Here is an 11,227-nt window from a genome sequence, read left to right on the forward strand (position 1 = left end):
GTCTTAATCTTTTTTATTTTTTTTTCTTCATTCCATTCTCTAATGAGATTCCATGGTGATTTTTAAAACTTACACATTTGATCACAATTAACTAAACTATAGTGTTTACCTAGTTCTTCTAGACTAACAGATAAAATATGTTTTCTAAAACAATTTAAACTCTATGTTTGTTGGTATGTTCATTGAATTTCTATACTCAGAGTCAAGAATAGACCCTAATGAATAGTAGGCATTCAGTGAATTCATTTCAGTTGTCAAAATGGAGTTCTCACCTATTTCTTCAATTTTGACAAAGAATACTCTCCACCTCAAATTCTGTAGGACATTTAAATAGTTTTGTCTCAGTTCCTCACTCATTAAATTTCACTTCCTGTCTTTGTGCCATTGTGATGAATGAACACCTTTCCATCCTACCATGAAATCCCTTCCTCACCTCTGTATCTGACATTTTTTTGGCTTCCTTCAAGATATAGTTTAAGCTCAACCTTCAACCCTCATCATTCCTCCTCATTTTCCAATGACTATTGATCCTTTTCCATTATTTTTTCTATATTTAATAGAATAAATATCTGGTATTTATCCTGCATATGTGTATTATTCATAATTACATTTTTTTAAATATTTTCTCTAACTTTCCTGTCTTCTCAAATACAATTTACTGCAACATATTCTAAGGTCAAGTTATTTTGATCTACTTTTTTTTCTCAGATATTTCAACTCAATATCTTTCCAGTCACTAGCTCTCATGGATAGAAAATTCACTGTCCTATCTTCTGCTTAGTGGAGTTTATTTTATCAAGGATCAGTTTAGGCATTATCTCCTGCAAAGGTCTTTCATGGCCTACCTCCTTCTGCATGCTAATATTTCCCACTCTAAAGATACCATATAACTTCTTGGTATGCATCTTATCTATATTCCTACAGGTACGTAGATGTTTTATCATATATTAGAATATCAACATTTAGAAGGTGGGCACTCTTTCACATTTATATTTGTAACCCCAGAACCAATCACAATCATTACATGATACATTGAAGGTGATAAAACAAATTTCTATATTGCCAATTAATAAAAATTGTTTAGTTACTATTTGGAATTCTTGATATAATTCAAATTTTTGACACTAACACTAAACTCATATTTTTTTCTTTGTATCCTTATTTCCCAGCACATTCACAAATAGCACATCTCTTATTTTTAAAATGGTTTAGGGTTTATTAAAAGTGTATATGGATTGTGGGCTACCCTGATGAAAAGATTCTTTTTATAGATGAAATCTTAGATCCATTCAGGACTTGAAATGCATTATACCAATTACAGAGTTTACTCTTCTTTGTTATTTGTTTTCTTTCATACCATTTGTTATATCTCCAAGTTTGGGGATGTAATGGATTATATAAGGAAATGTATAGACAAAACAAATTATCCTACAACCCCTATTATTATGCTTGATGCTGCATGTACCCAGCAGGGATTAAATTGAAAAAATATCAAATTATATATTAACCATTAGATCAGTATTTCTAAGTTTCCATTAAACAACTAAATAGGTAGAAATAAATGAATATACAGTAATGAAGGGACTGACTGATAGATCTATTCATGTACCATTAATAGATGATATCTATTTATGTCATTATTAGTTATCACAAAGATGAATTGGGGAAAGAAGAGGAAGAAAAGGAGAAATATATATGATAACACTAGACACTGAATTTTTAAATTTCTTAATAAATGTATGTTATTTAAAATTTATTGACTTGAAGCCAGGACAACAGTTATTTACCCCATGTTAAAGATAAGGAAAATCTAGAGAGAGATGCTAAGTATCTTGGTCAGAGTCACATATCTAATAAAGATACAAAGAAGAATTAAAATGCAGACCTTGTGACCACAAGTCCAGTATTTTATCTTTAATTACACAATGACCTTTTATTTTCCGTACCTTTAAATTAAATATGATTATAGGACTATATAAAAGATAACAAAGTATGAGATTGTACAAGGAAAGCTAATTCATAGGTAAGCCAAAACTGTTCATTGACATTGACACAGAATCCTAATGTTCTCTTATTCCACCCAATTTTGGACACAGAGACATTTTTTTGGAATCTATTACTTTCCTGAAGGCATCTTTTACATCCTTGTTCCTTAAACTGTAGATAAGAGGATTTAGCATTGGTATCACCACAGTATAAAATATAGTAGCAACTTTATCTGAATCTAGGGTATTTCCAGATCCTGGTCTGCAATAAATAAAAAGAATTGTACCATGGAAAACAACAATGGCTGTGAAGTGGGAGGCACAGGTAGAAAAGGCTTTGCGCCGGCCTTCAGAAGAAGGGATTCTCAGAATGGTGATGAGGATAAATATGTAAGAGGTTAGGATAATCATGATGGTGCCGATCTCATTGAAACTGGCCACTATGAAAAGCAGTAGTTCATTGATGGAGACATCAGAACAGGATAGAGATAAGAGTGGAGGTAGATCACAGAAGAAATGATTGATGATATTGGATCTATAAGAAGATATCTTAAGGGCTGAGCATGTGTGAATAAGAGAACACACTGTACCACAAATATATGAACCACACACCAGCTGGACACAAAACTTCTGGGACATAGCAATCATGTACAATAATGGGTTGCAAATAGCTACAAATCGATCATAAGCCATCACTGCCAGCAATATGACTTCAGTAATCACACAAGTGGAAAACAAATAGAATTGTATAATGCAACTCAGGAAAGAGATAACTTGGTTTTCTGTTAATATATTGACCAATGTTTTAGGAACAATGATAGTAGAATAGCAGAGATCAACAAAGGACAAGTGGCTGAGAAAAAAATACATGGGTGTATGAAGGCGGGGGCTGATTTTAATCAGGATAATCATTCCAAGATTGCCCCAAACTGTGATAGTATAGATCACTAGAAATATCAGGAAGAGGAAAACATGAAGTTCTGGATGATCTGAAAATCCTAGGAGCATAAATTCAGTAACTGAAGTGCAATTTTCCTTCTCTTCCATTATCCTGGTATATTGGAGGTTAAACAGAGCCGAAATGAAAAAATCCTTTTGTTATGTGGTCCAAGAAGCCATTTTAACAATGTCCTAGTAGTAAAAACATCAAAATCAAAGAAAACAAACATTTAGTGAAGAAGATATTAAATCAGTATATGTGTGTATCTTGATGTCTATACTTTAAAGATCATAGAAATAGAATTGAGAATACACACATCATGTAGAGATACCATCCAGATCAAGCACAACATCCATGGTGAAAGATATTGTATGGATCAATATGCCATATATATAATGAAAATATCTGGAACACAGACAAAAATAGACTGATCATATACATACACAATACTACCTGTATTATATATATATATGTATATATATATATATCACTCTGACTGCATGTACCCCACATAGTATACTCCTTCTTGAATGATCAAATCACATGTATAGCCTAGCAATATGGATTGTGCCAATCCCAAGGAAATTAAGAAATTCAACCCTCTTTGTCTCTCTGGACTTTCTCTTTGTCTTTCTATAGATATCTCCTTATCTTTGTTTCTGTCTCTGTCTCTATCTTTGTATCTTTCTCTTTCTTCCTGCCACATACATACACACACACCACACACTTAAAAATAAGACCGTTTCTAAAAACCACAGTTCAATTTACTTATAAAGCATTCCTCATGCATGTAATAAAGCTAAATATATATATATATATATATACATATATTTAATTTCTCCATCAAAAATTTCAATCAATCAAAAATCTTTGGATTTGACCCTGGGATCAACTCTAGGATCTAATAGATGGTATTTTATCTAATTTAGTAATCACATCAAGTTCAATTTCCTTTGTCAAACACATGATGTGAAATTTTATTATACTATGCCTATTTCATCCTAAGGTTTTATACACACATATCTATACATATTGGCAGACAAACACATTATGTATACATATAAATGCATTTATTATTTATATACATATATCATACTTTTTTGCTTACATAAAGGCATGTGAGGTTATCAAGGAAATAATACAAGATTTGGAATCATAGGAGCATAGGTGCAAAGCTTGAGAACTGGAAGAGTTCTTTGAGTCCATCTAGTCTAATCCCTTCAGGGAGTACCTGTGTTGTAATCCCAATTCCAGTATTTTTCATTTAATTGATTATTCTCAGGTCATTTAAATTTTCTGAACCCCAAGATTCATCTGGTACAGAATGGAGATATTAATGTTTACCACATCTATTTTATAGAGTTATTGTGGCATTAAAATAAAAGAAATATGAAATGAATTCTTTAATCCTTGAAGCTCTATGTAAATGCCAACTATATGTGTATCTATACTGTACCCCACATAATGTATTGGAATATCATATCCTTTAGAGGTTAAGTATCTTTAAGATTATTGTTCAATATATTCCTTTTCTGTCTTGGATGTTTGAAAATAAATAAGTAACGACTTACAATGACTTCTTTAGGGGATCATGTTATATTCATAGCCTTGCATCATTTTGGAAAATGGGAGAATTCCTTATGCTAGAAATAGTGAGTCTCCCTTTGACCTGCATATGAATACAGTTTGAGAGGAAAATAAGGAAGGGAAATAGAAACCATGAAACTATTACTTTCAACTTACTTGATTAGAAAAGAATCATAAAATTGTATATTTAAAATGGGAAGGAAATATAGCAGTTAATTATCTAATTCCCTCAGTTAAATTTGAAAAATGACGTCCAGTAAATAGCAGTAAATATTTTTGTAGTTTACATAATTAGTTAGTAACCATTCTGGAAAAAAATGTTATATGTTTATACTATGAAAAAAAAAATCAGTCCAATGTGCTAACCTGTAGGTAAGAGGTAGGTCTCTTGTTGGTTAATTAAGGACAGTTTTTGGGATGTTTCCAAGTTAAGGGCTAACCAAAAGTACATAGAATTATCTGAAGGATGAGTAGAAGGAGATTCGAATTGTGAATCTGTTTGTGTATGCAGAATTCTAAAAGTCATGTCTTTACACCTTTCTGGGCACAAAAGAAGTCTTAGATGAAAATCCAGATACATCATTGGACACATATCCAGGTATTCGCTGATCTTGGATATACTTCAACTATGAATGGGCCTTTTCTCTGGTGGCTTCTCAAGCTATAGATCCTGACTCTTGCCTCTAATCATAACTTCTTCCCTTAAGACTGAGAAAAGATGAAAATTTTGAAAATCTTAAAGAATTATATGTCTGTGAAGGATTAGTTTTATGATATTTTAATACCATCACTATTACCTAATATTCATTTTCCATGTATTGCAGCAGAAAATAAATCTTCACATATGAATTCTGTAATGAAAGAGGGAGAGAAAACATTATCAAGAAGAACTCAAGAAGGAGAGCCCAATTATAATATTTCTCCTTCTGTAAGATATTTTAAAATTATTTTAAATTTAAAAAACACAATTATTTATCCTTTAATTTTTACTTACGAAAATAGGTTGATGCTGTTTAGCCAATCTATAGGGTAGAGAAAGAGATATCTGATTCTCTCACTCAGAAAATCTCTCTGTGTTTGAAAGGCAAGGGATTTTATAATTCATTTTCTCCCTCTGTGAATTGAGTCCCCCAAGTATCCTCCTGAAATTATGATCCTTTGTGGGTTGTAAATTGGCAACCAAAACAAATGTACACACTTTCTGGGAATCTGAAACAAAATTTTTATACTCTTCTCCCCACAAAAAGCTTGTATGAATTCTATGACAAACGTATGATATAATTGAGAACTTGGCTTTTTTTTTAACCTTCTAGATTCGATGATAGACTTGTTTTTTAAAGTCATGTTCTTGTCTGCCAGGGTAAAACATATATATTTTTTCAATCAGATGGAAATGGCCTAGAAAATTCGTCTCTCTCCTAGCAATCTTCAAACTCTTGATTTCCTTAAAGTTCTGTATGGTTTAAATTAGGAGTTTGACAAAATAAGAGAGAAACTTTTAACAATTATAGTTTTAATGAGAATATAGTAAAAAGGAGGGAAATACAGGAAAGAGGTAGAGAAATAAATTGCCTAATATTTAACTATCTATCCTATAACTACCTATAACTGCCTATCACTGCCTCTAGGAGAAAATTCAGTTGATCCCCCTTCATTTCAATTCACAAGCACCAAATAATCCCCAACCCACACCAGGAGCAACCAGTCTACAACCACCAACTACCAGTGACCAACCATCTCCCAATGACCAACTCCTAACCCCAAAAAGATCCAAAAAGTCCCTCTCAGTCTTTGCACTGGCCTTTTATAACCCCCTCTTACCTCACTTCCTGTCTCTCTGATTTCTACTTCCTTTCACTGTGGGTAGGTATATCTTTACACATCCTTTAACTGTAGGTAAAAGGACCTCCAGGTCCCTAGTTAAATTAGAGAAAGGGATTAAGAATTCCCTTTTATAGTTCCTTTAGGTGAGTTGAAATTTGGATTAGTAAATTACATATTTCTGTAATACTTCTAACTTTGAAAAATGGTTTATACTATCACTTTTTGACATAAGAATACAAGTCTCTTTATACCCACTTATCTTATAAGTGAAGAAGAGAGCTATTATATTTTAAGATTATGCTATATGGAGGTTTGCAAATTATAGGAGTTAAATAATAATTTTATTTTAGTTTCATTTTTATATCAATGGAGGGCAGAATAAAATTGACAGTAAATTGATTAAAAATATAATATTTTGCAGATGAAATAATATTAGTCTGTTTTCACCATATTTAATTTCTTATCTACTAGCTAAATGCTAAATATTTGGTCATACATATTTATTTTATATTTATTATGATATTATTTCCATTTCAGTGTCTATTACTCCAAGGGAAAAAAATACAATAATACAAATATTTTATCTGTTATCATACTTAGATGATTATTCAAGATATTTAATTATCTGTTGATTTGGTAAAATAAAGGCTAATTCAAGACAAACAATAAGATTAACCTCAATCAAGTGAAAGGGAATGTGGAGTCAAAAGGCACATAGAAATAAAGGAATATCAAGAATTTGTAGACTATTGCCTTAGATAAATAGATAAAATAAGCAAAATTTTTCCAAGGCAATTAGAAAAGTTGATACTCATTTTTCCACAGTGTAAACCAGGGGTACCCAAACTACAACCCAACGGCCACATTAGGCAACCTGAAGCCATGTATCCAGCCCCCACCACACTTTCAGAAGGGGCACCTCTTTCATTGGTGGTCAGTGAGGAGCACTATATGTGGTAGCACCGGAAAGCACTGCATCACTCACGTACAGTACTACTTCCAGTGACATAATCCTTTGCGTGGTGCCTTGTTAGAAAATGAGTCGCAGCACAGAAGATTATATGGCTGCACAATGGAAGATATCAGCATGGTGAGTGGTGATCTGGTGGAGGGGATCCCTCACTGTGTATACTGCTCGAATTTAGGGTTATGGTTAGGGTTAGGGTTAAGTTTGGCCCTCTATTGGTCTGAGGGACAGTGAACTGGTCACCTGTGCAAAAAGTTTTGGGGACCTCTGGTGTAGACTATGATATTTAAGTTTGGAGACTCACAAAGACCAATACAAAGACAAAGTAAGAGAAATAGTTTTGAAAATAGAACAACAACTAGCTGTGGCAATGAAGAAAGAAAAAAAAACATGTTTGGGGCAACATGATACAAAGATTAGATTATTCAAAGGCTTAGATGTTTGAGGGGGAAAGGAAAATCTTGCAAATGAAATTTTTATTTTATTTTTTTTAATTCCAGACTATAGCAATTAAGAAGGTCTTGTCAGCCTTCAAGATCTGGGCATATTCAACAGACTGTAAGAACATCTAAACTGTTCGAGAGATTTTTGTTTCTTGTTCAGTTGTTTTCAATTGTGTTCTACTTTTTGTGACCCCAGTTGGGTTTTATTGGCAAATATACAGGAGGGACTTACAATTTCCTTCTACGGTTCATTTTATACAGGAAGAAATTGAGGCACACAGGGGTGAGTGACTTACTCAGGGTCACATAGATAGTAAGTGTCTGAGGTCATATTTGAACTCATGAAAATGAGTCTTCCTAATAGCATGAGACCCAACACTCTATTTACTGTACAAACTAGCTGCTCACAAGTTTATTTCTAGTGAGTCTGAAAGTTTTACTTTTATTGATAGAATTATAGATAGATCAATAGATTAGTAGATGCAGATAGATAGATAGGTCGTTTGCTACATAGATAGAGATATACTTGAAATGTATTTCAGTAGTATTGGTTTCCTTTTTAATTGTGTGTATATATTTATATATTTATTCATGCATTTAGCAGTATTACTATGGAAAAGAGTCAATATGTTTTATAAATTTGTCAAAGGGGCCCATCACATCACTTTTATAATAACCTTTGATCTAATGGAACTCATTATTTCAAGAGAGAAAACTGAATCTGAGGATGTATATGACCTATCCCTATGTCCAATGCTATTCAGGCTTAAAACAAGATCTAGCTTGCTGACATAAAGCCTAATTCTCCTTACATAAAACTTGTCATTACCTGGCAGAAAGTCACAATTTACTTCATACTTTCTCAGACATGTCATCATGTAGCTAAATATATCCAGTGATCAAGTGGACACAATCCTGGGTGTAATTAGAATCCTATCCCATCTAGGTTTAAAAAATCCAATAAAATTCGCTAATGCAAGTCATCACTAGTTTATCTCTGTCAATCACATCTATACTTTTTGCCAGTAACATATGAGAAAAGTGGAAATTCTGACTCCCAAAAGTCTTAGTGAAGTTCTGAGTTAAAAAATCTTAACCCAGAAGTATGATTTTTTGAGACAAATCTTATGTTCAACCCCATTTTTGACTCAGCATTCTGCAGGGATGAAGCTTCACTCATTTTAAAATTATGCACTTTTATTGAGGAAAAAGCAAGTGAGAAGTGTATTTTATGAATTTTATTGGATTTTTTTAAAGCTGGAGGACATAGGATTCTACTTCTGAGGGACGCTCAACATTCTTTCGCCACAACTTTTTAAGATAAATTCTGTTGGCATATGTTAAAATATCTGTGGCAAATTTTAGATAACTACTATCTTCAAGGAACTTAAACCCATGTAGGGGAGTCATAATCAGAGAAGAAAATTTTGATCCAAGCACTCAAAAGATCCAAGCGAAAGAAACCAAGAATGATTATACTTCCATGTCATTTACAATAGTGATGATAGCATCAATTGGTTCATAATTTCCAAACAGGAACAGAAAGTGCTAAGTGGGTATGGATGTGTATATAAGTGAGATGATAGTAGTGATGATAAGGGTACAATAAACCATAAGAAAAGATGAAAGGTGCTTATACTCTGATATCCTCATGAATATCTACATAGGATGATAAATATGCCCTGAAGCCACTTAGATAAAGTGGGTTAAAGTTTGTTTTTACTCATTTTGCAACCCATCATGATTTCTTAGCCCCAGAAAGGAATTTACAATACAGGTGGATGCACTTCCACAGCATTTGATATTGAAATAGGTATAGTTCTGAAGGTCTGTTCTTGTTAGGAATATTATGGGAGAACAACAGCAGGGAAGTTTCAAAATATCTACATTAGGTAAAACTTGCTATAAAGAAGATGTTGTATATAGATGCTTATGGAAGACTAGTGACTCTGGTGTGAGGGCTTACTGAGCCTTGTTTAAAGCTGCTTTTCTCCTTTGGTGTCCACCTCACACCCAGCTCTCAACTGTGGTTCCAAAGAGCTGTAGTATGTGCAGAAGTCACACACCAGTAAACCATCTTGTAAGTCAAGGCAAACCAGGTGGAGGGTAAGTAACACATCTCAAACACACGTGTGAGTTGGGAAGTGGGGTGGGGTCTACACCAGACATGTGAAGATTGCCCTTCATTGAAGGGAAAAAAGAGAACAATTTCTTCCTGTGACCATGAAGATGGTGGAACCAGGCATTGTGAAATACTTAGAGCTTGGTCAAACATCAAGACACTAAATTCATCCATTACCTCCTCAGACATCACCAGCTGTCTTGAGTTTGACTTGCCATTTTACTTTGAAGACTCTGTAAAAGAACGTGTAATGGATGGCTTTGTTCAACTGTGCCTCATTTAAACCTGATTCATGCACAAGTAAAAAGACACCACTCTCTAATGTCATTTCAGTTATCTTTGACTGTATAAAAACCAACCCAAGTGAACAACAACTTAAGTATGTTCAATCTCTGAGACACTGGAACAAGTTCAAGGGATAAGAACACATTTTTTAAAATGGTCCCTGTGTTCAAGGACATTCCAATATTAATGCATTATACTTTGAGTTTATTTAGATAATTATTTTTCTGCTGTCATTTTACCCATTAATCTTTAATTCTCCAAATAAAATATTACATTTTTCTTCATTCTCATATGGTATTAATTCAAGTTCTTCAACTCTTCTATTTGCCATACTCTTGACAGTTTTAAGCTTTACAATGAGCAAAATAGTTAATGATTTACTAATCAATGTAGAGTACAATGGGTCACCCATGTGGCATTTAAAAGAGTGGGGGCCATAAACTGTAAGAATTAAAATGGTTGAGGTTATAAACTGTAGTGAGTAAAATAGTGGAAGATGTAAATTGTAGTAGATATAAGAATAGGTGAGTGAATTGTGACCACAGAAAATATGTTTTTCACTACAGTGTCTTGTTTTTAAATCAAATATAAGGTGGTCACCAGGGAAATATTCCCAATTATGAATATACCCAAGTCAACTGGGTTTTATAGAGAATTTAATTAATAATACAATGAGGAATCAAAGAAAGAGAGAGAGAGAGAGAAAAAAAAGGAAATACATGAGAAAAGAATAGGCTGGCCCAGGCAGCCCTGGCCAACCCAGGCCTAAGCCCTAAAAGAAAAGATCAGTCAGTCCTTAATCACTCACCATAAGATCTGTTCAAGTGAGGATTCAGGGGGACAGAGTCTCCCCAGAGGGAGTTCCAGCCAGAGTCAGCCTCCCTTGAGAGACCTCCTTAGAGATTGTCCTTCTCTCAATAACCTCCTTAGAGACTGTCTTTGAGAGCTCCAGAGAATCCTTTCTAACAACCTGTCCTTTTCTTATATAGGGGGTTTTCTCCTATGTTACCTCCCCTAAGTTCTTCCATCTACCAATCACAGTAGACATTTTCCAAAGGACAGCCCATTCTGAAT

At 33.6% G+C, this 11,227-nt stretch overlaps 1 protein-coding gene across 1 annotated transcript; it reads right to left on the reverse strand.

The window, feature by feature from the left end:
* Positions 1–2,060: 2,060 nt before the first annotated feature.
* On the reverse strand, positions 2,061–3,032 carry LOC100021101 (olfactory receptor 5L1-like). Its single transcript, XM_001373329.3, has one exon. The coding sequence runs from the start codon at positions 3,030–3,032 to the stop codon at positions 2,061–2,063; it is 972 nt and encodes a 323-aa protein (XP_001373366.3).
* Between the last annotated feature and the right edge of the window lie 8,195 nt (positions 3,033–11,227).

The sequence above is a fragment of the Monodelphis domestica genome, chromosome 6 (assembly GCF_027887165.1).
Source record: "Monodelphis domestica isolate mMonDom1 chromosome 6, mMonDom1.pri, whole genome shotgun sequence".
Lineage (NCBI taxonomy): Eukaryota > Metazoa > Chordata > Mammalia > Didelphimorphia > Didelphidae > Monodelphis > Monodelphis domestica.

Bases quoted from the DNA above. Each gene is read 5' to 3' on its own strand.
- LOC100021101 (XM_001373329.3), bottom strand. From the start codon at position 3,032: ATGGAAGAGAAGGAAAATTGCACTTCAGTTACTGAATTTATGCTCCTA.